Source organism: Scyliorhinus canicula, chromosome 15 (assembly GCF_902713615.1).
Source record: "Scyliorhinus canicula chromosome 15, sScyCan1.1, whole genome shotgun sequence".
In the NCBI taxonomy this organism is placed as follows: domain Eukaryota; kingdom Metazoa; phylum Chordata; class Chondrichthyes; order Carcharhiniformes; family Scyliorhinidae; genus Scyliorhinus; species Scyliorhinus canicula.
Window position 1 is genome coordinate 123,304,726 of NC_052160.1, and position 27,386 is coordinate 123,332,111.

At 44.6% G+C, this 27,386-nt stretch overlaps 1 protein-coding gene across 19 annotated transcripts in view; it reads right to left on the minus strand.

Moving 5' to 3' along the window:
• Positions 1-1,267: 1,267 nt before the first annotated feature.
• The window catches only part of LOC119977974 (membrane cofactor protein-like), a 36,356-nt gene continuing 10,237 nt past the window's right edge, over positions 1,268-27,386 (minus strand). The window contains exons 4-15 of one of the 19 annotated variants that reach the window (XM_038819225.1): positions 26,110-26,183; positions 23,998-24,183; positions 18,072-18,257; positions 10,946-10,966; positions 10,081-10,116; positions 9,693-9,740; positions 9,503-9,526; positions 6,668-6,691; positions 5,829-5,861; positions 5,098-5,173; positions 4,152-4,261; positions 1,270-1,611 (exon numbers count right to left, since the gene is read on the minus strand). In XM_038819225.1, the coding sequence (XP_038675153.1) occupies positions 4,180-4,261; positions 5,098-5,173; positions 5,829-5,861; positions 6,668-6,691; positions 9,503-9,526; positions 9,693-9,740; positions 10,081-10,116; positions 10,946-10,966; positions 18,072-18,257; positions 23,998-24,183; positions 26,110-26,183 (790 nt within the window). In that variant the 3' untranslated portion in view covers positions 1,270-1,611; positions 4,152-4,179. Of the gene's footprint in view, positions 1,612-4,151; positions 4,262-5,097; positions 5,174-5,828; positions 5,865-6,667; positions 6,692-9,502; positions 9,527-9,692; positions 9,741-10,080; positions 10,117-10,945; positions 10,967-18,071; positions 18,258-23,997; positions 24,184-26,109; positions 26,184-27,386 lie in introns of all 19 variants that reach the window. The other 18 variants (XM_038819224.1, XM_038819235.1, XM_038819233.1 and 15 more) reach the window with 18 other exon arrangements.

Sequence of the window (27,386 nt, forward strand, 5' to 3'; positions counted from 1 at the left end):
CTCCAATGGCATTCCGTTGCAAAACTTAGATTCAAGGAAGCACCATTTATAATGTTGCTACGAAAACTTGAAAAGACTTTGTAATGGAACACAATGGTTGGATGTTCGTAAGCTGCGTTTCTTCAATGACAGATTTGCTTTGATTTATTTGAGGAATGTGGGCTTCACTGGTTAGGCCAGCATTTATTGCCCATCCTGGAGGGCTGATTTAGCACAGTGGGCTAAATAGCTGGCTTGTAATGCAGAAGGCAACAGCGCAGGTTCAATTCTCCTACCGGCCTCCCAAACAGGCGCCGGAATGTGGCGACTAGGGGCTTTTCACAGTAGCTTCATTTAAGCCTACTTGTGACAATAAGTTATTATTATTGGTAGCACAAGTGGATAGCACTGTGGATTCACAGCACCAGGGTCCCAGGTTTGATTCCCCGCTGGGTCACTATCTGTGCAGAGTCTGCACATTCTCCCAGTGTCTGCGTGGGTTTCCTCCGGGTGCTCCGCTTTCCTCCCACAGTCCAAAGACGTGCAGGTTATGTGGATTGGCCATGATAAATTGCCCTTAGTGTCCAAAAAGGTTAGGACGGGTTATTGGGTTACAGGGATACGGTAGACGTGATGGCTTAAGTGGGTCGGTGCAGACTCGATGGGCTGAATGGTCTCCTTCTGCTGATGGAGATGACAGGTTACCTCTTCTCCAAGTTTCAAATTCTCCTCCGAAATTCTGTCCACGCCGCTGGGCTGGCCTGGCCACACGCTTAGAGTCCTGACTATCAAAGCAAGTCTTTTTCACCCAGCTCAAGCAAGGCTCCCGAACTAGAGGACGGCAAAGGCACCCTGAAGGCTTACCTCAAGAAATGAAAGATAGACATCAAAGTGGAGGAACCTCCTGATTGAAGGGACACAATTCTTCAAGAACATCCAATGTCAAGAGGTGATCCGGAAAAGATGCCCGAGAAAGGATAGAGTCCAAGGACCAATCCCACCTCCTAGAAACACCTGCCAAATGTGCAGTCGGGGATGCAGCTCAAAGATCGGAATCAGTCATGCAAGGACCAACAGAACCCATGACAGTGACCCGGAGTTTCTTAGGTGGACAATCGTTACAGTTAGCGAATTATTGCCAAAGAAGCTCAAACATAACTCGCATACCTCTATCAAACATCTGTGGAGAGTAGCAGCAACTCCATTAGCTTCTAAAGAAAACTTAGATAATCAAATGCTTTCATTAAAGTGCAAAACAAGTACAAAGAAAGGATAGAAAAGGAATAAGGATGCTGCATAATCTTAGTTTAATTTAGCAGAGGAAAATTGTGGGAAACTGTTTTTCTTGCAGCAAGCATGGCATATATTTCGGTTTGTATTGCTGTTGCCCTGTGACCACAACGCTCATGCTAAAACCTTACAGTGCATGATTTATTTACTTCACCTGCATTAAAAAAAAAACTGAAATTCAGTACAACACATCTAGTAAGCATGGAAACAGTGCCAGCTGTAAATTGTACATCATTCAACAAAGAAGGAAACAGTTTCAAGTTCAGTTGCTCATTGACAAGACGGATTAAGTTAGGATGCTGTAAATAGTTACACCCGACATGATAAGTTGTTCAAATTGCCCTGCGAAGGGAAGAAGGAAAAAATCTCAATTAGTAAAACATCTCAAATGTAGCACACATGGCAAGATGGTCAGCTATCTATGCTAGTAATGAGGAGGTATATTGAGAGAGCCTAAGAATCAAATTCCTTTTGGATGACCATTATAGAGTCATTAAACTTGCTTTTAAAAAGACTAAACCAGCAGCGACATTTGGCGTTTTCAGGTCATTAAGAAATTAAATGCAAAAAGCATTATAATATTATGCTTACTACAAATTCTTTAGGAGTGTAATTTTGATTATTCAAAGTTGCATTGTCAGAGATTTCGACATTTAATACAAGCCCAATAAATATGAAGGCTGCAGGTTAGATGCTTTTTGAGAGATTTCAGGTGGCAAACATTAGATTTTATGAACAGGAATAGAAATAGCAGCATTGTAAATTTACCTATTTAGTACATTTATTGAATTCAGATGAGATAATTGAAGATCAGCATTAGTCATGGTCAATATTTATCCATCCATCAACATCACAAAAATAATCAGATTATTGTAAAATGTTGGAACTTGCTCTGCACAAACTGGCTTCATGTTTCATAAATTACAACAGTGAATAGACTTCAGGAGTGCCTCATTGGCTGTAAAAGTACTTTGGGACATTCCGTTGCCATGAAAAGGTGTTCAACAAATGCAATTTTTTCCCAACCTTGGTCATACCAAGAGACCGCAGACCTTTCTGAAACTCAGTTTCTGCTTTATCACCAAATAGAAATCCAAAAAGATTCAGAGCCAGTCATTGAATATTACTTTTAGTAGGCAAAATCATTTGCAGAGTTTTAATGGGACATGGCAAGCATCAGGAAGTGTGCAAACCGATACAGGAAAACTCACCACAGGTTTGGAAACAAAACTTAATATTTCTGCAGTACATTTTAAAACCTGTGAATTAGAGCTGAAAGGGCTATTCTCCTTGTAATTAGCCATGGATAATCATGATTTCCTGATCTACTCACTGCATCTTGAAATGCTATCCAAATATCAAGGTAATCCAAAAAGTGGCCTTCCTTTAATTACCCTTCAAACATCCAAATAACCTACTTGCACAATCTCACCGATCTGCTCTGTGGGTTTTACAAATCCTGTTGGACTAATAGCTAAAGAGAACTGTTTTTTTTTCTCCATTGCCAACCACCTCCTTGAAAGTCTCACCATCTCCTCAATGCTCACCAACCATAGACATGTACACTTTTCCTGCAAAATTAAGACTATCTATTTCAGTTGCCCTTTCAACATCCACCTTTCTCAGCAAAGCAAATCATCACCCTTCCACCTGCTCCTCCCCTTTACCTGAACCAGCATCTTACTCTAGTTTCTCTCCCATCATGCTCTCTTCACCTTGCCCATGACATCCATTAAAGCCCTCCTACCCAAATTGCCTTCCTGTCTGCAAACCAGCTGGTATTGTAAATGGTTCCCACTCCTACAGTATTGTCTAGATGCCCACCTTAAAACCAGTTGTCCTCTTAAACTGGCACCCAATAACTAATCTCATTGCTCATTAAAAGTACCTCTGCCAACCCAAAGTTACAAATGACATCCTCTGAAACTGTACTACTTTATCCCTTCAGCCTTTCTGCAGGCTTTGACTAGTGTGTCTTACCTCTACACTTCTACCTATCCACACACAGCTACAGGATCTCCAGCACAGCTTATTTATCTGCTCATAAACAGTTACCGCCAGAGTGCCCCAAGTCTACCCTTACGCTCTTCTTCCTCATCTAAATCATGCTCCTTGGCACTTTCAGACTGTGATCACCTCCATGTGCACAGCTGACACTCAGCATCACTTTGTGTGATGTCGGCTGATTAGTGATATCCAGTTGTGGATGAACTGCAATATTGTCCAGATAAACAATACAACCATCAAAAACTGTTCTCCACAGTCACCAATTCCATCAACATTTGACAGCCATATGGTGACTTTACTGATGGTGTAGTGATTATGTTCATGACCTGCCATGTCCACAATCTCATTTTACCTCAAAATCTCATGGGGGGGGGGGGGGGGGGGGGGGGGGGGGGGGGGAGAACGTAAGTTTACAAAATTATGAAGTGAAATGATAAATCCAAGAAACCTCCCTTAAACCCTACACTCAATGTCCTGTTTTTTCAATGAAATCTGCTGCCTGGACCATGACAACACATATCTCAATCTCTGCCATACTGTCTTATGTGGTGCCATGTTAAAGGGCTTCTAAATGTCCATGTACACATTGTTTACTCTTACATAATTCAGTAAATCAAGACCTTTTAAAAAATGCACTTTGCTACAAGATGAAATGACACCGAGATAGCGAGCATAAACCCCAAGTCAAAGGTTCTCATTTGCTCAGCAAAGGCTTTTTACCATCTTTCCTACAAATTGAGTTTTTATGATACAGGAATTCACATGCTAACTGCAACCTATGCAACACCAGTCAGACACACCTGAACATATCCAGACATAAATACACTACTAGAATACTACTGAAAGTTACTAGTTTGATAGGAAAAATGATATACCTTTGTATTTTTTTTTAAAAAGTTTTAATTAACAATCAACGCAATTGGACTTCTCTTGGACTTGTTCAGATTGAAGGTTCATGGCAACTTTCTCAGAAGTGGTATACTCTCTGGAAAGGTAATATGTGACAAGCACAAATGACAATTCAATAATAATGGGATAGAAAAACAATAGTTTCCTCTACATGTTAATATTTAACAAAAATCCATGGACACATTTGTTATAGTCAGAAATTAAACATGCAAAACATATTATGCCCAAAATAGTCCGTTTTCTAGCTCTGTATTGACTATTTTAGGCACCTTCCTTTTACATTTGATTTGATACATCCGAAGCCTTGGAAAAAAAAAAAAATCAAACAATGAACAGGACAGAGGCAGAAAAGAAACACTTCCATTTATATGATGCCTTCCACAACTGAACACACCCCAAAGCACTTTACAGCCATTGAAGTGTACCGACAGTTGTAACGCAAAATAAATTAGGAGTTGGAATTGGAAATTCTCAGCTGATTGTGTTTTTCTCGGTGCGAAAAGATTATGAAGGTGTAATCTAGGGCTTTTCTATGTGGAGGCACTGATCAGTCAGAGATGAAGATAGGATGCAAGGATAGATCGATATTCTGAGATTCCACTTCATTTACATTCCTTCTTAAATAGAACTGAGAAATCTTCCCACAGAAAATTAATAATGTGACAACAAATCACACTCCATGGCTGACCGCCAGCCAGCATATAAAACAGACACTCATTTTCACAATAGCAATGCAGGTGCATTGTTTTCCTGAGCCAATCAGCCCTCAGTAAATCAAGTAATTTCAACAGAAAATGTAAATTTGTAAATAATTAAGTGTGTAGAGAAAGACAAAAAGTAGGCATGATGCAATGTGTTTATGGTCCATTCAGCCCAAAACATCATTCAATGATGAATGTAAAATCGTCTTACCCTTCTTTCTTTTTCTTACAGCAATAGCATAATACAATGATAACGGCAACAATGGCGATAACACCGATAACAATTCCTTAAAAAAGACAAGATATGCAATGATTGAAACAAGGAAAACAATTCCATTACAGATAAAATGCAAATAACTCAAGAACCGCCTCATGCACAGTGGCCGTCATTTCACCTACTTGCAATATTTTATAGAATCTGAAGCAGTTCAAATTCTAAAATGAATTCTCTTCGCTAACTTTGGTTCATTTCTAGTGAAGCACAATCCTAAATGCATTTAATAAAGACAAGGATGGGGAAAATGTGCACTATTTCCACATCCTTAGACTATTCAATGTATGAATAACACGTATTACCAAAATTAAGTCAGCTTGGATTAAAATGCCCTCCATTCCTTTATCAGAAATAATCTTGCACAGGAAAAAAAACCTTTGGTAACATTGCGGCTGTGCCAGCTTTCTGACAAAGCCATCGAGTTAAATACACTCCCCTGCCCTTTCCCCATTCTAGATGATGCTCAGTGCTCCTGGTCAGTGTTTCCAGCATGTTTCATTTCACATTCCTAGCTGCTGTCGAATTTTGAAAATATTGATAGTGCTAGATTCAACATTTGCAAATCCAGTTCCATCTTCAATTATTATTTACAATATATTACTGAAGTTTTCAACTGATAGTATGCAGAAAAAAAAGATAAAGTTTGCAAATCCAACTCGCTCACTTACCAATAATTGTTCCCGTCTGATGTCCAGGTTTAACTTCTTAAAAGGATTTTTAAAAAAAATAATAAGGTGAACCATAAAAACCATTCTCAGTTACACAAGGCATATAATACTAAATAAATAAATTATTCAATCACAAGCATCCTTCTGTTAGCAAAAGCCACAAACTGACCCACTTTTCCGGAAGTTTGAAGGATTGCTCCACTATTCTCTTAGCCTTCACTGAATGCTAGAGATTTAAATTTTGTTCCCATATAAAAATCCAATTGTACCTAGCAAGACAAATAAATACATTATGATTCTAGATCACAAGATGTGCTGGATACAATGACCCCTGCTTTTGACTCACTTATGTTCATGTTTCATTAGCCCTCCATCTGGATGGATTTAGAAGAGCTAGATTATCTCCTCCCACCCCACATGTTACTTTAGTGGCCAAGCCAGAAACTCTCGAATGATCATTGATCATAGGATCAAGTGATCGATTGTTAAAATGGTGGAGGGCACGTCGTTGGGAAGAGACAGGAGAAAGAAGAGTTGAGATAGGAAGAAACCAAATCAGCAGAGCAGTTACAGACTGAAAAGCAAGGTCTACCATGGCAGCCTTATTTGTAGATCTTGGAAAAGAAGTGAGCATGTGTAGTATGGCTATCCAATGTACTCTTGGAGTTAGCAACTGAAGTAAAGCTAAAAAAGGGATATGGGAACAGGGCAAGAATATAGAACTAAGACTACTTCTCACACAAAGAATTAAAATTTATGGTTTGGTTGGGCCAAATTGCCTGCTTCTATACAATTCGGACTATCAAGATCACCCCATTAGGTCAATGTAATATACTCACCAACTGCTGTTGTCGTAGGAGGTACTGCACAGGGATCAAAGAAATAACAAAATTAACCATGTGGACGGTATTACCATAACTACTCTGCACAAAGAATTTAAATTAATGGTTTGGTTGGGCCAAATTGCCTGGCTCTATAATAATAATCTTTATTATTGGATGAGGAGTTGGTGGAGGCTCTGGGTGCCCCAACTGGACTGGTAGAAGTGGTGAAGGGGTTGGAGGCAATGCAATCGGACAAGGCCCCGGGGTCCAGATGAGTATCCCGTGGAATTGTACAAGAAGTTCTCAGGGGTATTGGGGCCGCAGCTGGCAAGGGCAAAACGAGGCAAGGGAGCTGGGAGCGCTCTCCCCGACGCTGTTGCAGGCTTCGATCTCCCTCATTTTGAAGTGCGAAAAGGACCTGGAACAATGTGGGTTATACAGACCGATTTCCCTGCTAAATGTTGATGCCAAACTATTGGCGAAGATCTTGGCCTCGAGAATAGAGGATTGTGTGCCAGGGGAGAACCAGACTGGGTTCACGAAAGGGAGGCATCTGGCGGCCAATATCAGGAGGCGGCTTAATGATGATCATGATGCCTCCAGAGGGACAAGAGGTAGAGGTGGTGGGAGACATGGATGCAGAGAAGGCCTTTGATCAGGTGGAATGGGAATATCTGTGGGAGGTCCTGGGGCGGTTCGGGTTTGGGCAGGGATTTGTGGACTGGGTCCGGCTGTTATATCAGGCACCGGTGGAGAGTGTGCGCATGTACCGGGTGAGTTCAGATTACTTCAGGCTGCACCGGGGAACAAGGTAGGGTTGCCCACTTTACCTTGGGCAACCTTGGCTATGGAGCCTTTGGCGATTGCACGGAGTACGATTTTTTGCGTGTGGGGGAGGGGGTTATAGGACGGATTATGGGGATATTTCTTTCCATCAGGCAGAAGTTACAGAAGTTTGAAGACCCTACACATAGGAACAGCTTCTTCCCCACAGCTACTAGACTTCTCAACGACTCTCCCTTGGACTTATCTGTTCCCTGTAAGAACACTATTCATGACGCCCTATGCTGCTGCTGCTCGTTTGGCCCTTGTTCTGCACTGTAACCAATCACTAGTTGTTGATGTATCATTGTCAATATACTCTGATTATTCTTTTTGTCTACTATGCACATATTTTGTACGTTTCCCTTGCCCACAGAAAAATACTTTTCAATGTACTTCGGTACATGTGACAATAATTATCAATTGATCAATATTAGAGGTATTTGGCCTGTTTTTGGGGTACAAATTTAATATGGGCGAATTGAATATGATCATCACCGGTTTGCTCCGTGAAGGCTGGATGGGATTTTCCGGAGGCGGCACCAGGCGGGGATTGAGAGATTTGGAGATCACTTTATCAATGAGGACTTCCCGAGCTTGGAGGAGTACCAGCTGCCAGGTGGAAATGGGTTCCGGTATCTGCAGGTGAGGGACTTTGTGGAGAGGCAGGTTTTGATCTTTCTGCACCTGACGCCCCAGGTGCTACAGGATAAGGTGGTGTTGGTAGGAATAGGGGTTGGGATGGTTTCAGAAATCTTCAAGGAACTGATGGAGTGGGAGGGAGCCCCGTTAGGTGAGGTGAAGTGAAAATGGGAAGAAGAGCTGGGTAGAGAATTGGAGGCTGGATTATGGGAGGAGGCCCTCAAGGCGTGTCAATGCATCCTCGCCGTGTGCCAGGCTCAGCCTAATAAATTCAAGGTGATCTGCAGGGCACACATGACGGTGGCCCGGTTGAGCAGGTTCTTTGAGGAATGGAGGACAGGTGTGGGCACTGTGCGGGGAACCTGAAAATCATGTCCATATGTTCTGGGCATGTCCGAGACGGAGGGTTTTCTGGCAGGGGTTTGCTGATGTCATGTCAGAAGTATTAAAGACGAGGGTGGGACCGAGGACAGAGGTGGCGATCTTTGGCATGTTGGAAGATCCGGGAGCCCAGGGGGTAAGAGACCCCGATGTTCTGGCCTTTGCCTCCCTGGTGGCTTGGAGATGGATCCCACTAGGATGGAGGGACTCGGAGCCCCTGATGTCGGGAATATGGGTCAGCGACATGGCAATCAAGTTGCATTGAGGGGATCGCTACAGGGTTTGCCAGAGATGGCAGCCGTCAATGACTTTTTCCAAGAAAACTTAAGCTGTGAGTATTTGGGGGGGGGGGGGGGGGGGGGGGGGGGGGGGAGAGAAAGAGAGAGAGAGAGACGAGAGAGAGAGAGAGAGAGAAGGGAGGCAGGGGTTAGGAAGATCAGTGGAAAGGGGGCTGGGGAAGGAGATCCTGTTTGCATAAACCATGTTGGCTAGGGTTTGTTACTGGGTGGGTGTGTTGTTTATCTTGTTTTGGCCCTTTTGATACCGGATAGTTAAAATTGTTAGATTGTTAAAGTTATAGATGCCTTAATAAAATATTTCCTAAGAAAAAAAATGCTGGCTAAGCCAGTGGAGCCCCACAAAAAAAATCTTTATTGTCACAAGGTAGGTTACATTAACGCTGTAATGAAGTTCCTGTGAAAATCCCCTAGTCGCCACACTCCGGCACCTGTTTGGGTGCACAGAGGGAGAATTCAGAATGTCTAATTCACCTAACAAGCATGTCTTTCGGGGACTTGTGGGTAGAAACCGGAGCACCCGGAGAAAACCCACACAGATATGAGGAGAACGTGCAGACTCCGCACAGACAGTGACCCAAGCCAGGAATCAAACCTGGGTGCCTGGTGCGGTGAAGCACCAGTGCTAACCACAGTGCTACCATGCCACCCATATTATGCAATTCGGACCGACAAAACTACCCCCATTAGATCAATGCAATGTACTCACCAACTGGTGTTGTTGTTCGAGTTACTGCACAGAGGTCAAAGAAATAACAAAATGAATCATATGGACGGTGTTACCATAACTACTTCTCACATGAAGAATTTAAATTATTAGATTGATTGGGCCAAATTGCCTGCTTTTATGCAATTCGGACCGACAAGACTACCCCATTCGGTCAATGCAATGTACTCACTGATTGCTTTTGTTGTTGGACGAGTTGCTTTTGTTGTTGGATGAGATACTGCGCAGGGGACAAGAAATAACAAAATGAACCATGTGGACAGTGTTACCATAACTACGCCTCACATGAAGAATTTAAATTAATGGTTTGGTTGGGCCAAATTGCCTGCTTCTATCAGATTCGGACAAGCAAGACTACCCTAAGTGCCCCCATGGGTTGGTTTAGCTCAGTGGGCTAGACAGCTGGTTTATAATGCAGAACAAGGCCAGCAACGCAGGTTCAATTCCCATACCGGCTACCCGAAAAGGCGCTGGAATGTGGCGACCAGGGGCTTTTCACAGTAACTTCATACTTGTGACAACAAAAGATTATTATTATCAGGTCAATGCAAAGAACTCACCAACTGTTGGTGTCGCTTTTGTTGTTGGATGAGATACTGCGCAGGAGACAAAGAAATAACAATGAATCATGTGGACGGTGTTTCCATAAAATAGCACTTCTTAAACTGCTCTTTCCTTTTACATGTTTTAAGCACATCATTAATTTGATGTAATATACTTACCAGCTGGAGTAACTGCAGTTCCTGCAGGACAGGGACTGGTTTAGCACACTGGGCTAAATCTCTGGCTTTTAAAGCAGACCAAGGCAATCCAGCAACACGGTTCAATTCCCGTACCAGCCTCCCCGAACAGGCGCCGGAATGTGGCGACTAGGGGCTTTTCACAGTAAGTTCATTGAAGCCTACTCGTGACATAAGCAATTTTCATTTTTCAGTTCCTGTACATTAGACAGAAAAAAACCCCAACCAACTTCTTAGCAGTGTTACGAGAAAAACAGTGCTTCTTGAAGAATGTGGTATGCATAAAGCAGAGGGCATTCTGGAGAATGCTGTCAATTATTACCATATTCAAAAAAGTGATCAGGAAAAAAGAATGTCTTTGCTTTCAGCGATACATGACTTAGCATTTCTCCATTTCTCTTATGTTCTCTCAGATGACCTCCACTGTGAAGCAATTTAAAAATTTTACAAATGAGCCTGTCCTGGACTAAACCCCAGGACACTCGCACAGATCCTATGGGCTATGCGGACCCCAGTTTGAGAATCCCTGGGTTATTGCAATGCACTCACCAGCTTTTGTAGTAGCAGGTAAAAGGAAGAAAAAGTAACATTGATCACGTGGACAGTGTTATCACAAAAAACACTTAAAACATGCGAAAGGAAAGAACAGTTTAAATACAATATTAATTCAATGTCATAACCTTACCAGCTGTAGTAGCTGCCGTACCTAAACATTATCAGAGAAAAATAACATTAAGCAGTGTTACCATTAAAGAGAGCTTCTCAACAGATGAAGTTTGTATAAAGCAAAGGATATTATGAGATCTTACACTCTAGAGTAGGCCATTAAATTTACTGCTACTGTACTCAAGTGATCAACTGTTACTCAAAAAAAATAGAATTTTTGCTAAGTAGTTCAGCAATACTGACGTGGCATTTCGTGTACGTTCTCAATTACAGGTGTCAGTTTCCACGTCTAATGGAATGCAACAGGAGAACTTATTTCGGTGATGGTTTTTCAGAAGAGTTGTTCAAAAGCCTGATCGAGTATCTGCTGCATAAAATTCCAGACTTCAATTATCCTTCAAAATCTGTCTGTCGTGAATGTAGATCTCACCGGAGAATTAATTCTGTATCTGCAGAGGAATAACTATTGCCCTGACAATGCCTAATCAAAGACTCCCTCACTGTCCTTCATTAGTAAAATGCATGGTAGCAGTAATCCTGCACATTATGTCTTCAGGAGGAAACTTCAAAATTCCTAAATTCTGATTTTTAGTTATCATGTTACTATATCAGTCTCCTACTTTGAAGACATGTCGAAATGTATTCAGAGCTACTCTTCTGCTGGAGGTCATGTCCTGCCAGATATCACCATCACAGGCAGGTAAAATGTCCCAAGGTATTTCACAGAGTGTTGAAAGAAAATTGGATACGTGTCACATAAAACTGGCACAAGGTGCAAATTTTAAGGAGTGGCTTAAAAGGAAGAAAGAGAGGGCGGGAGTTTAGGAGGGAATTCCATATCGATGGTTGGAATTATTAAAATTGTGAAAGCTCTTCAGGGCCAGAACTGGAGTACATATCAGATACAAAAACAGAAAAGATGCTGGAAAATGTCAGGTCTGGCAGTATCTGTGGAGAGAGAGAATAGAACTAACGTGAAATGAAATGAAAATCGCTTATTGTCACAGGTAGGCTTCAAATGAAGTTACTGTGAAAAGCCCTAGTCGCCACATTCCGGCGCCTATTCGGGGTCTTCGAGTCTGGATGACTCTTCGTCAGAGTTGCTCTGAGTTGTGGGGCTAGAGATTGCATAGGTAGGAAAAGGCAACGCCGTGCAGGGATTTGAAACAAGGCGAAGAATTTAAATAGCTTAACTGGGATGCAAATTTGTGATTTGAAATGCTTGTTATATTCTCCATGATGGAATAAACTACCATTTGTAGGTTTAGGTGTTTATGGCTGCTGGGACACTTGACTGACTATCGCAATTACCTTAATTACAATTGCAGCACTATGTTTTTCTTGCAACATCTTTACAGTAGCTTCAATTTTAAGTCATTTGGCTTCATTTGTAGTAAGTGTAATCAAGCAGAAAGTCCAAGTCACAAGCTCTGCCACCAACTCAATGTGTATTAAAAGATTAGTCTATGCTTTAGATTATATTTACTTAAGTTTTTAAATTGTGTGGTATATTTTACACGGTGCAAAATTCTAAAAGATGTTGGCCTTTAGAACCAACGCAATTTTTATTTATTTGCTAATTATCATGAGCTCATATTGAGGGCAGCAAAGCAGAGTAGAAAATAAGTTGAACTTTCTGCCAGTATCACAAGTTAGCTTAACATGTTTCTTATAAAAAATGATAAAAACAGTTACTGATTGGGTTAAGTAGTATGAAACGTTCTTTGTGAAATAAGCAAAGAGGAGCAAGGATACCCATGTTATTTGAGAAAAGATATATACTTTTTAGTAACTCATTTCTGGGATTTGGGGGTCGCTGGTTAGGCCAGCATTTATTGCCCATCCATAATTGCCCTCGAGTAGATGGTGGCGAGCTGCCCTCGAACTGCTGCAGTCCTATGGGTACATCCAGTGATGTTAGGGAGGGAATGCCAGGATTTAGACCCAGCAATTGTAAAGGAACAGCGATGTATTACCAAGTCAGGATGATGTGTGACCTGAATTTTGCTGTCAGTAACAAAGCAGGAGTGTTTGCCGCAGATCACAAAGCAAGGCTTGCTGCTTGGTGGTCAAACAATACTCTGGTAATAATTTCACCTCTTGTCGGGACAGCAGCAAATTGTCGTGTTCAGTGTGGAGCTGGAGTGATGTCATCAGGCTGTCCAAGCAGCCAACCACATTAAAGCATTTTCACAGACCACATTCTCCCTCACACAAAAGCAGCAAACATTTATTTTTTTTTTTTTTTTAAATACAGGGGGTAATTTAAAGATTGGGACATACAAATAGAATGAAGATGTTGAATATACTCCAAAAAAGAAAAATGGGGTCACATGACGTGAGCGCAGGAACAGCTGCGTTTCCTCATGTTCCAGCTCTAATCATAGAACATAACACTACAGTACTGGCCCTTCAGCCTACGATGTTGTGCCGACCATTTATCCTAATCTACGATCACGTAACCTACACCCCTTCAATTTACTGCTGTCCATGTGCCTGTCTAAGAGTTGCTTAAATGTCACTAATGACCGACTCCACCAGCTCTGCTGGCAGTGCATTCCACACACCCACCTCTCTGTGTAAAGAACCTACCTCTGACATCTCCCCGAAACCTTCCTCCAATCACCTTAAAATTATGTCCCCTCGTGACAGCCATTTCCACCCTGGGGAAGTCTCTGGCTATCCACGCCTCTCATCACCTTGTATACCTCTATCAAGTCACCTCTCTGCCTTCGTCGCTCCAGTGAGAAAAGCCCTAGCTCCCTCAACCTTTCTTCATAAGACATGCCCTCCAGTCCACACAACATCTTGGTAAATCTCCTCTGTACCCTCTCCAAAGCATTCACATCCTTCCTATAACGAGACGACCAGAACTGGACACAATATTCTAAGTGTGGCCTAACTAGAGTTTTATAAAGCTGCAGCAAAACCTCGCGGCTCTCTCTAATCCCTCTCTCAAGTGAATACTGAAGCAAAGTATTCATTTAGGGCCTCCCCCATCCCTTTAGACTCTAGGCACAAGTTCCCTCCATTATCCCTGATCGGCCCTACTCTCACTCTGATCATCCTCTTATTTCTCCGTGTAGAACGTCTTGAGGTTTTCCCTAATCCTTCCCGCCAGGGCTTTTTCATGCCCCCTTCTAGCTCTCCTCAGTCCATTTTTGAGTTCCTTCCTGACTACCTTGTAACCCTCTAGAGCCAAGTCAGATCCTTGCTTCCTCAACCTTACATAAGCTTCCTTCTTCCTCTTGACTAGAAGCTCCACTTCTATTGTCATCCAAGGCTCCTTCACCTTACTATTCCTTCGTCTCAGTGGGACAAAACAATTCAGCACTCGCAGCAAGCCCACCTTAAACAATCCCCACATTACTGTTGTGCATTTCCCCAAGAACAATTGTTCCCACTTTATGCTCCTCAGCTCCTGTCTAATAGCAGTATATTTTCCCCTCCCCCATTTAAATACCTTCCCATACTGTGTTCCTATCCCTCTCCATGATTATAGTAAAGGTCAAGGAGTTGTCATCACTGTCACCGAAATGCTCTCGCACCGAGACACCTGGCCTGGCTCGTTGCCAAGCACCAAGTCCAATATGGTCTCCCCCTAGTCGGCCTATCTACATATTGAGTCAGGAATCCTTCCTGTACACACCTGACAAAATCTGCTCCATCCAAACCATTTGCACTAAGGAGGTTCCAGTCAATATTAGGGAAGTTGAAGTCACCCATACAACAACTGTTACTTCTGCACTTTTCCAAGATCTGCTGCCCAATCTGTTCCTCTATCTCTCTGCTGCTATTAATCAGTCTTTGCATCCATGCCTACATTTCTTTTTTGTCTTTTCTTGGTTTACACAGTAGAAATTGTGTCCTGGGAATGAGCCAAGATAGAACTTTGCTGGTTCATGACAGCTGGAAGGAATCAGATGGGTCCCTGCCATTAGTGGCACAGTTGTTTTTGAGTGGGTTCCTGCCCTCATGGTGGTGTGCATTGGCAGATGTCGGCTGCAACAAAGATGTTCTTCGCCCGAAAGTTGCAGCTCCGCAGTGCAGGTAGTCAAGAGTTGCGAGACGCTTTTAAAAGAAGGTTTTGGAAGGCGCCCAAGGAGAATCTTGTAGTAGAGAGTATTATCTCTCGTGGTAGCCCGCCTCCATATGGTTGAGTTCCTGTTGCATGGCCTGTGGTCTATCCTGACAGTCAAGAGGGAGGTGGAGCAGGAGCGGAGTTCTGTCAAACCTGGTTCCTAGAGTGAAGTGCTGGAGGCATTTTCAGTTGAATGAGAGTTAGGTGCGATGAATCTTGATCTGAAGGCTGGGCAACTTAAATTCAACAGAGCATTTTTAATCCGGTCTTTTGAGGCCTGGACTTTGCTTGGCCTTTCGATCACTGGTCCTGTGTTGTCCTGATCCTAATGTCAATTGGGAGGGGTTGAAGATGCCAAGCCAGCCAAAATCACCCCCGCCGGCGGAGTCTAGGCTGTTGACCATCTGGGTTCCAGAGAGACGGTATGCTGCAAGTAATGGAGTCTAATGCTTAGATCATTAGAATTCCAGAGAGATCTTGAAGAGTGCTCACCGATTATCCTCGAATTCTACTTTCTTCTTCTGCCAGTGGAGAAATCTTTATCCTGAAGACTGCCTCGCATCACAGTTATTACCCCGATTCCTGATAATCCTGTTGTTTTTTGTTGATGTCAATTTGTTGGTTTGCAGGGAAGAGAATAATATGGAGTGTGATGTCCTGCACTGTTGGTTATCCAGATTTGACAAGTTTATATCATGTCAAGCAGAACGTTGAACCCCGGATTTGTGCAGTCTTTGTATCTCAAGTATGTGTAGGTCTTATATTGTCTGAAGATCCTAGTGATGGAGAGGGGGGGTTCTTCTTGCCCGTCGCATTTAAAAGCAAGAGGAGCAGAGCCGGAGCAGGGTGTAGAATGGACGGTATGGCTTGTTCAGGTTAGTTCTGTCCTTGCTGTATTTGAAGAAAGCCCCCCTAGTTAGAGCTAACCTGTTTTGAGTTTAACATTTTCTTTAACATTTGTCCTGCCCAAGGGCGGCATGTGGTGCAGTGGATAGCACTGGGACTGCGGCACTGAGGACCTGGGTCTGAATCCCAGCCCTGGGTTACTGTGTGTAGAGTTTGCACATTCTCCCCATGTCTGCGTGGGTTTCAACCCCACAACCCAAAGATGTGCAGGTTAGGTGGATTGGCCACACTAAATTACCCCTCAATTGGAAAAAATATATAATTGAGTCCTCTAAATTTAAAAAAAATTAAAAATTTGTCCTGCCTCCTTTTCTCTTTTTAGACCCAGGTAGATTACGTGTTATCCTGTTGTGGACTGGGATTTTTTTGACTCTTCCTTTGGATTGTGCCAGTCTTTTCTCCTGACCTGGATCTCCCTGCGGTTTGTTTTCATTGCTATCAGAGCTTACTGAAAATGAGGGGGATTGTGAGCATCCTGAATATGGTGGCAATTGTTGTGGCTGGTTGGGTGTCCCCTCCCTGCAGGGGTTTCCTTCTCTTCTCCCATTTCGGCAGAGGGTGGTAGTCTTGATGGTAAGTGGCTAGGGCTCTTGTTGCCGAGAGAGGGAATGAGAGTCTCTAATGTTTTAGTTCCTTGCATTTGGGGTTCTCCCTCAGCTGAGGTTCAGTCGTATATATATGCCTTCTTTTTTGTGTGGGGGTGGGAGTTGTGCTTTGTCTTCCGTGAGCCGGAATTGGCGCAACCTCGGAGGGGTGTAAGGGTTGGGTGCTGTGGAAGTCTTTGGAGCCATGTTCTCCTGAATTTCTTTTGTGTCGGTGCTGGGATAGGCCGGAATTGGTGCCGTGGCACGTGTCCTGGTGCTCCATGGACGGACATGAAGGGGCACTCCTTCATGGGGAGCCAGTGAGAGAGTCCAATGTGGTTGAAACTACATCTGGATGGGTGATGATTTTGGGACGGGTTGGGTTTGCGCCCAATAGCAATCCTATATCTGGGATTTGGGGAAGGGGGATACGTTAGCATGGATTCTGTTCCTGGTGTCTTGTTTTTCTTTTTCTATGGGAGACCCTGGGTCGGGATTTGGGCTTTGAGATTTTCTTGAGCTTGTGGTGTCTGACCCCCTTCTTGTAGTTATCTAATAGTTGTTAATTTTGCCATGGGATTGAAGAGAAGTTTAATTGTGTTGTCAGTGTAATTTCCCCTTAGTTCTGGATTTCTCGGGATGTTTTTTTCTTCCCTCTGCTATTTTCTTCTCGAAGCTATTTGTACGAGGTCGGTCTGTGATGCCCGCATCCTGTTTTCTTTTTTTAATTTTGTGTACCCAATTCATTTTTTCCAATTAAGGGGCAATTTAGCGTGGCCAATCCACCTACCCTGCACATCTTTGGGTTGTGGGGCGAAATCCACGCAGACACGGGGAGAATGTGCAAACTCCACCACACGGACAGTGACCCAGAGCTGGCTTCGAACCTGGGACCTTGACGCTGATGCAGCAGGGCTAACCCACTGCGCCACCGTGCTGCCCGCCCGTATCCTGTTTTGATGCACTCGGCTCTTGTACCCATCCAGTCTCATTTGCCCCCATGCTTGTAATTACTTCTGCTTTGCGCTGTGCCTGTTGTCCATTGATATCTATAGCTTTCTTTCTCGCTTTTAAAAAAAAATGTGATTTTTGTAAAAATTTAAAATTGCAATGAAAATGAAGTTAAACTTCAAAAAGCCATTAGCACAAAATTCTATTCATGGTTTAAAAACACTCCCTAGATTATAAAATTACTTTTTTCAGGATGAGTTCTGTTGATCAAACTTTATTGATCACTTTGCTATTAAAAATCCAGTTACACCTGATGTAACATTTTATTTGTGTTTGAAGGAAAAGTTGAAATTCTCATTGATTTTCAGTGTTTGCTGACCTTAGGAGCCATAATGCAGCCTGTGGCAGAGCCTCAAGTGAAAGACCATGAATTACTACAGGATTTTCACATTAACCTGAACATACTGGTCCGCCTGAGAAAGAGTGATGGTGAACACTGAAGCAGCTCACTAATAAACTGCCTCCAACCCCCCGCCGAAGAATCTGGCCAATTCTTCAAACAAACTATACAGAGTTCAATTCAGAACTAATTCTACCCTCAAGTTTAAGAGATGGTTACTCACCAGATCTGCAAGTAGGTGCCGATGGTACAAACATGTTATTCTCACTGCACTCGATGACATTAGGGCCAACCATTTCATAGCCCTTATTACAGCGGTAGGTGATCGTCTCACGATATTTGTATGTTGGTCCAAATCCAGCCACAATAGCGCCATTTTCAAGATTTGAAGGACGACGACACTGAACAACTGACGAAAGAACAAAAATTATAAAGACTGCAAAATTGAATATATGAACTCAATGACCAGCAAAAATGAAAAGCCATGTTCATTCGGAGGGCCACAAGAACCTCCTTTAGAAGTATGAAGCGTGATATACTGAAAACTTTAAAATGTCAAATAAAATCATTTAGTATTCGAACCATCTTAGATTCTGCAACTTAATTGAGGAGATTACTGCAAACATTTATCATTGCCCAAATAGTTTTCTTTTTGTTAAGCATGCTTGAGACAATAATCTGAACTGACTGCATCTATACAACTTTATATATACACCTCACTGAAGTATCCCTCAACACTCTTTACTGAATTTAAGTTTTCTAATTCTTAACTTCACACCGACCTCCTCCGATGCCTCTCCATTGATATCAAACTGGCTTTCATTCCTATCCATATAATCATAGCCAAAGCATTTGCAATAACTTTGCGTTCAACTTGTGCATTGTTACCCCTGTATCCTTCAAGAACAATTTAATGGCCTCTTCCAACTTCAAAGAGGTATATATAAAGTATTACATGGTATAGATGCAGTCAGTTCAGATTACTGTCTCAAGCCTCGAGGATGAAAGGTCAAAAATAGGGATATGGTATATTAAAATGGTCTTTATTACTAACAGTATTGAAATATCTTTAACATAACACAAGATGTGCAAGGTAGGTGGATTGAACACGCTAAATTGCCCCTTAATTGGGGAAAAAATGAATTGGGGACTCTAAATTTTAAAAAATGCTAATGAATACAGTGACCCTTAATTGCTATCTTTACTCCCAAACACAAAATAAATCTCAGCTCTCAATCCACTGTTAAATACAGTTTGTCCTCAAAAGAGAGGAGATCCTTTGACACTGCTTTAAAGACAAAAATTGGAAACCTGTCAGAACCATGAAGGATGTCTGGCTATACTTCAAAAGCGGCTTCAGCTTGATTCAGCTCACCTTCTAATTACACTCTTCTGAATTGCTTGGAAATAAACTGCAAATCTAGTTAGTCATATCTTCTAACTGAACTGAGATGCTCAACTTCTGCTCACATTAACTAACAACAAAAACTGTTTTTCTGCACAATGCTCGATACCTTGGCTCCAACCAGTAACTAACTTATCCTACCAAGCTGAAATCTAACTAACTCCACAGGGAATCCCCTCTTAATCCAAACAAAACTGCATTTAATAAGATCAATGCCTTAATTGCACCCCTGGCTCCCAACTGTTCAAACCAGGATTCATTAAAAACATGACTGCAGCAGTCAAAACACACTAACCAGGCTTTTAACCCATACTGCACCAGATACCTTTTTTAAAATAATTTTTATTGAAAAATGTTGTATTTATATAACGAACTGCAATAAAATACCAACAATAACAATAATGATAAGTCATAAACATTCGCCCATCCTCAATGAACAAAACATATTAACTTAAATTAACACAACATTAAGTTAAATAACCATAGAAACAATAAAGAACACCCTCCTCTCCTCCCCCCCCCCCCCCCCACTCCCAGGTTGCTGCGGCTGTTGACCAAGATACCCATCTTTGAGCCAGAAAGTCCAGAAAAGGCTGCCACCGTTTATAAGAACGCTTGTACTGATCCGCAGGGCAAATTTGACCCTCTCCAATTTTATAAATCCTGCCATGTCACTGATCCAGATCTCCACACTTGGGGGGCAGCGCATCTTTCCACTGCATCAAGATCCTCCGCCGGGCTACTAGGGACGCAAAGGCCAGAACACCGGCCTCTTTCGCCTCCTGCACTCCCGGCTCCGCCGCAACTCCAAAAATCACGAGTCCCCAACCTGGTTTGACCCTGGATCCAACCACCCTCGACACCGTCCCCGCCACCCCCTTCCAGAATTCTTCCAGTGCCGGGCATGCCCAGAACATATGGGCATGATTCGCTGGACTCCCTGAACACCTGGTGCACCTATCCTCACCCCCAAAGAACCTACTCATCTGAGTCACAGACATATGGGCCCGATGCAGCACCTTAAATTGGATGAGGCTAAGACTCGCACATGAAGAGGAAGAGTTGACTCTCTCCAAGGCATCCGCCCAAGTCCAATCCTCTATCTGCTCCCCTAGTTCCCCCTCCCATTTAGCCTTCAGCTCCTCCACTGAAGACTCCTCCACCTCCTGCATTACCGTATAAATTTCAGACACCTTCCCCTCTCCGACCTACACCCCCGAGAGCACTCTGCCCATCACCCCCGCGAGGGCAGCAAAGGAAATTCCTCCACCTGTCACCTAGCAAACGCCTTTACCTGCAAGTATCTGAACATGTTCCCTTGGGGGAGCACAAATTTATCTTCCAGTTCCCCCAGGCCCGCAAACCTCCCGCCAATAAACAGGTCCCTCGATTTACTGATGCCCATCCTAAACCACCCCCTAAATCCCCCATCAGTGTCCCCCGGGATGAACCGATGATTTCCACCTAATGGAGCCTCCATCGAGCCCCCTGTTTCACCACTATGCCGTCTCCACTGTCCCCAGATTCTTAGGGTTGCCGCCACCACCGGGCTCGTGGTATACCTCTTAGGAGAGAGCGGCAGCGGCACCGTTACCAGGGCACCCAGGCTCGTACCTCTACAAGACGCCATCTCCATCCTTTTCCACGCCGCGCCCCCCCCCCCCCCCCCCCCATCACCCATTCACGCACCATTGACACATTGGCCACCCAATAGTACCCCAAAAGGTTGGGCAGCACCAGCCCGCCTCTATCCCTCCCTCGCTCCAGGAAAACCCTCTTCACTCTCGGAGTCCCATGCTCCCACACAAAGCTCAAAATACTGCTAGTCACCCTCCTAAAGAAGGCCCTGGAGATGAAGATGGGCAGGCACTGAAAGAGGAACAAGAACCTCGGAAGCACCGTCATTTTGACAGACTGCACCCTCCCCGCCAACGACAATGGCAGCATGTCCCACCTCTTGAACTTCTCCTCCATCTGATCCACAAGCCTGGTGAAATTATGCTTGTGAAGAGTCCCCCAGTCCCTGGCCACCTGAACCCCCAGGTACCTAAAACTCTCCCCTGCCTTCGTAAGTGGGAGCCTACTAATTCCCTCCTCCTGGTCCCCAGGGTGCACCACAAACACCTCACTCTTGCCTAGATTTAGTTTATAGCCCGAAAAGGTCCCAAACTCAGCTAGCAGCTCCATCACCCCCGGTATCCCTCCCACCGGGTCCACCACAGACAGTAGCAGGGTGTCGTTGTATGCCAATGACCTATGTTCCTCCCCACCCCGCACCAAACCCCTCCACCTTCCTGAATCCCTCAACGCCATCGCCAACGGTTCGATTGCCAATGCAAACAACAAGGGGGACAGGGGGCAACCCTGCCTGGTTCCTCGATAAAGCCGGAAGTACTCCAACCTCCTCCCATTCGTGGCCACACATGCCATCGGGGCGTCGTACAGCAGCCTCACCCATCTAATAAACCCGTCACCAAATCCAAACCTCCCCAACACCTCCCACAAGTACCCCCATCCACTCTATCGAAGGCCTTCTCCGCATCCAGCGGCACCACTATCTCAGCCACCCCCTCAATCGCCGGCATCATGACGACATTCAACAACCTCCGCACATTCGTGTTCAGCTGCCTTCCCTTAACAAAACCTGTCTGGTCCTCGTGTACAACCCCTGGCACACAGTTCTCTATCCTGGTGGCCAGGATCTTTGCCAGCACCTTGGCATCCACATTAAGGAGAGATATGGGCATGTATGACCCACACTGCTGGGGGGTCCTTGTCCCTCTTTAAAATTAAAGAAATGAGCGCCCGTGACATCATCGGGGGCAAAGTCCCCCCTTCCCATGCCTCATTAAGTGCCCGCACCAGCAGGGGGCCCACTAGGTCCACAAACTTTTTATAAAACTCCACCGGGAACCCATCCGGCCCCGGCGCCTTCCCTGACTGCATCTACCCAATCCCCTTAACCAGCTCCTCCAGCTCAATTGGCGCCCCCAACCCCTCCACCTGCACCTTCGGGAAAGATAGCCCGTCGAGAAAACTCTCCATTCCCCTTCTCTCCGACCGGTACAGTTCCCCGTAAAAGTCCTTGAAGACCTCATTCACCTCTACCCCCTTCCGCACCACAGTCCCACTCTTATCTTTCACTCCAGCAATTTCCCTAGCCGCATCCCGCTTGCGGAGCTGATGAGCCAGCATCCTACCCGCCTTTTCACCATGTTCATACACTGCCCCTTGTGCCTTCCTCCACTGTGCCTCCACCTTTCTAGTGGTCAACAAATCAAATTTAGCCTGTAGGCTGCACCTCTCCCCCAACAATCCCACCTCTGGTGCCTCCGCATACCTCCTATCTACCTCCAGGATCTTCCCCACCAGTCTATCCCTCTCACTCCTCTCCCTGTGTGTCCGGATGGATATCAGCTCCGCACGAATCACTGCCTTCAGGGCTTCCCAGACCATCCCCACCTGGACCTCCCCCATATCATTCACCTCGAGGTACCCCTCAATACTTGCCCAGACCCTCCAACACACCTCCTCCTCCGCCAACAACCCCACATCCAACCACCACAACGGGACTGCACCAGATACCTACAATACAATGGACGGGATTCTCAAGTCGCCAATGTCAAAAATCGTGTTTGGTGATCGGCCGGAGAATACCCGTTTCTGACTAAATCAGGGGCGGTGCCGCTTTTGCGATGCTCCGCCCCCTCAAGGGACGTTGCCCGAGGCCCAACCCCTGATGCTCTGTCCCCAACACCGGCCAAACTCCAACGGCGTCAGTCAGGAGTGCCATCATCCGTTGGGAACTTAATGTGGCAGCTGCGGACTCAGTCCAGCGCCAGTCGGGAAGGGGGAACGGCTGATCCGCAAGGGGGACTTTATCAGGGTCTGGGGGGTGATCCGGGGCTCGTGAGCCGGCCAAAGAGGGGGGGGGGGGGGGGGGGGCACTATTTTGCAGGACGGGTCCGGGCACAGCCAGTGCCATGTTGCATGGCACGGTCGCTGGAGGCCGCCAACGTGTGGACGCGTGGCCACAGACCCGGCAATTCTCCAGGCCGTATCGCCAGCTGGAGCCGGGTGCTTTTACGTTGCCGGCATGCTAGCCTCCAGCCAAACGGTAGATCGGTGGCCGTTTTGCACCTAATTTTCAGTCGTAAAATGCCACCGTTCCCACGCCGGCGTGAGGACATAGCCTCAGAATCGGAGAATCCAGCCCAATACATCTGAAATTCCTACATTCATCACGCTAGTTATATATTTTAATTGCATTCTGTTTCAGTTTATACAGACTAAGTAGTGCTCAAGGAAGCCTAATTCATGGAAGGAAAGAGCATTAAATATTAGTCCTAAGATTATAGGAGACAAATAATCCACGTTTAGATTGTCCCTCATTTCCTACATTATAAAAACATGCACGATAATCAGTACTGTCTATCGTCAGAGAGCATGGTGCTACAATGGTTGGCACTGCTGCCTCACGGCGCTGAGGTCCCAGCTTCGATCCCCCTGTGTTTGCGTGGGTTTCGCCCCACAACCCAAAGATGTGCAGGGTAGGTGGATTGGTCACACTAAATTGCTCCTGAATTAGAATAAATGAATTAGGTACCGTAAAAAAAAAAAAAAATTTTCCCGAAGTACTGTGTACTGACTGCAAAATGTGTTGCAATGCTAAAATAACATAACCTTTTTAACTCTAGCTGTAAAGGGCAATTAAAATAAATTCTGATTGTGTACTTAAAATCACCTTTGCAATTTGGTGGCTCCTTGTCCCATGTGCCAGATACAGTGCAAGTAAGTTGTTCTTCACCAATCAATGAGTAGTCACCATTACACGAATATTGTGCTACATTTCCCGATGCCCACGTGTCTCCACTGGGCGGTGCTGTAACTTTCCCATTACTAATTGGTGGAGGATCATTACATGTGACAACTGGAGATAAATGAAAAAAAGTTATTATGAACAGACTGTCGGAACATAACTTCACCTTGAGGGATTAAAATCTGTCAAATTCAGTAACACCGCATAATTCTGAACGAATATGCTGCCACACAAGGTCGAGCACTTTTTTTTTCAATTCTCTCCCGTTTATGTTCAATGATGAGTAATGAAATCCATCCAGCCTATTCCAGACTTCAGAGGCATATTGTAATACACAGCGTATAGTCTACAACTCAACGAAAAGCACGTGATCTCCAGTGTGGACAGAAAAACAAAAGGGGAAATTCCTCCCCAACTCATCTCTGGTTAAAACTGGCTCAGATCACCACACTGACCCTGAATTCCAAGTATTATCTTGTACATGAGGGAATGCACCTTGCTCATTGCATAAACACCACCAATCTGCAGTCAATTCCAGAGGTCCAATATTCTCTGGGAAAAGTACCACATCCTGAATGTGTATCCCCAACCCGACACACAGCAAACACCCAATCACTTCTGGGAACAGCATTTGGCAGGGGAGGAGAGTGAGCAGAGCCTCCCTCACCTTATTAAAATTCCCCTCTCAATAACATTCTTTCCCAATTACTTGCTTTGCCAATTCATGCAGTAGGACACTCAGATTCCTGTGAGTCAGTGTTCTGCAATCCTTTAGATAACATGTTGTTATTTATTCTTCCTGCTAAAATTGATACTTTACACTTGCCCACATTGTACTCCAATTGCCAGATCTTTGCTCATTCACTAATAACCAGATCATCTGTTTTAGTCATGTTGGTTGAGGGATAAATATTGCATAGGAACAGGGGTAAATTTTTCAAAATAATGCCTTGGTATCCTTTACACCCATCTGAGGGGCAGGTAGGCTACAGTGCAATGTCACATCTGAAAGATACACCTCAAATATTCCTTCAGTACTACACTGGAATTTTCGGGTGCTCAGCTCCTGAAGTGGGTCTTGAAACACACAGCCCTCTGACTCGGAGACAAAGTTATCAACTGAGTGATGGCTTTGCATCACTCTTCAAACAGTACCCCAGTCTCCGGCAAAATATATCACCACTCATCAAAAGGCAGCTGTTAAAATATATCTGTGACAATGTATCTGACACAATTCCCTACATGTTTCTGCAGAAAGTTCCTGGCTTTACACCTCTGACCCTTTCCCACTCGGTGTCTAAACAAGCTTCATCAGTTCTCATCATTGCCATTTTTTTCCTATTGTTTCCTCACCTCAAGAACCTGCGCCTTACCCGCACCATCCACCCCCCAACCTGCTTTTCCAGAACCTGCGCCTTACCCGCACCATCCACCCCCACCATCCACCAATCAACCTTCTTTTCCAGAACCTGCACCTTACCCGCACCATCCACCCCCACCATCCACCAATCAACCTTCTTTTCCAGAACCTGCGCCTTACCCGCACCATCCACCCCCACCATCCACCAATCAACCTTCTTTTCCAGAACCTGCGCCTTACCCGCACCATCCACCCCCACCATCCACCAATCAACCTTCTTTTCCAGAACCTGCGCCTTACCCACACCATCCACCCCCACCATCCACCCGTCAACCTGCTTTTCCAGTCAAAAAAAAACTGGAACACAGATCCTTCCTCCTGCCTCTATGTCGTGCAGCAAACAAACGCCAATCACAGCTTGATGCGGTGCAAGCATTTGAGCATTTCCTACCAAATAATACTATCTTTTTTCTGACACACAACACAACTCGTCACACTGAAAATGCCAAGAGAAAAGAAGAGAGCAAATATTTAGAATATAGTGAAGGCAAAAGAAAATAATGATTAGAAGAGAGCAGACACTCAACAAAGTCCTTGAATTTACCCTCATTGAAGCACCTTGAGGTTATGCATCAAAACAACTCAAAACCTTTGAGAAACATTGAACTTTAACTTACTGTCACATCGTGGGACCTGGCCATCCCACCCATTAGCTGTACATACACGGTAATTTCGACCAACCATCTGATAGCTAAAAAAGTCAAAACAGAAAGTCACTCATCACACACAATGTTTAAAGCTAAATGGGGATGTTCCAGGAAAGTAATCAGGGATGGGGGTTAAGAATTAATGGCAGCATGATAGCATTGTGGATAGCGCAATTGCTTCACAGCTCCAGGGTCCCAGGTTCGACTCCGGCTTGGGTCACTGTCTGAACGGAGCCTGCACATCCTCCCAGTGTGTGCGTGGGTTTCCTCCGGGTGCTTCGGTTTCCTCCCCTCCCACAGTGCAAGGATATGCAGGTTAGGTGGATTGGCCATGATAAATTGCCCTTAAGGTGTCCAAAATTGCCCTTCGTGTTGGGTGGGGATACTGGGTTATGGGGATAGGGTGGAGGTGTTGACCTTGGGAAGGGTGCTCTTTCCAAGCGCCGATGCAGACTCAATGGGCCAAATGGCCTCCTTCTGCACTGTAAATCCTATGATAATCCATGATAATTAGAGCAAAAGCATTGAATTACCACAATACAAATAATGGCCCATTAGTACAATGCTCTTTTTATTAGAATACCAGATGGACAAATTAAAAATCAGGATGGTGTATTATTATTGTATGAGAAGGGTCCTCATCCACATTTCTCACACTCGTCTGCCACCCCCTGGAAGAACCCACTCATCCTCGCCTGAGTCATATGCACTACCTTCAACTGAATCAAACTCATCCTCGCCCAAGAGGTTGAATTCAGCCTGTGCACTGCCTCACTCGACAACCGATATCCACCCCTTCAGTTCTCATTAATCCTCACCACCTGTGCTCCCCACACCACTCATGTTATATCCCCAATCCTACCCTTCCCTTCCACATCCTGGAGAGGCACTCGCTCCAACAGGGTATACTCCAGCAGCTTGCAGAACCCTCTCTATTCTTTCCATGTCAAGTCCCTCACTTGCATATACCTGAACTTTCTTCCCGTCAGCAACTCTACCCTCTCTCGCAGCTCAAGACTTGCAAACCTCTCCTTCAAGTACAAATCCCTCGCCTCATCAGCCCCACCTCTCTCCACCTCCTGTACATGCCATCCGTCTCCCCCAGCTTAAGCCCATGGTTCCCACACATCCGTTAGCATTGATATCCCCATCATCCTAAAGTGCCTCCTCATCTGGTTCCACACCCTAATCGTGGACTGTACCACAGGGCTCATCGTGTACTTCCTCGCCGCCAACGGAAGTGCCAC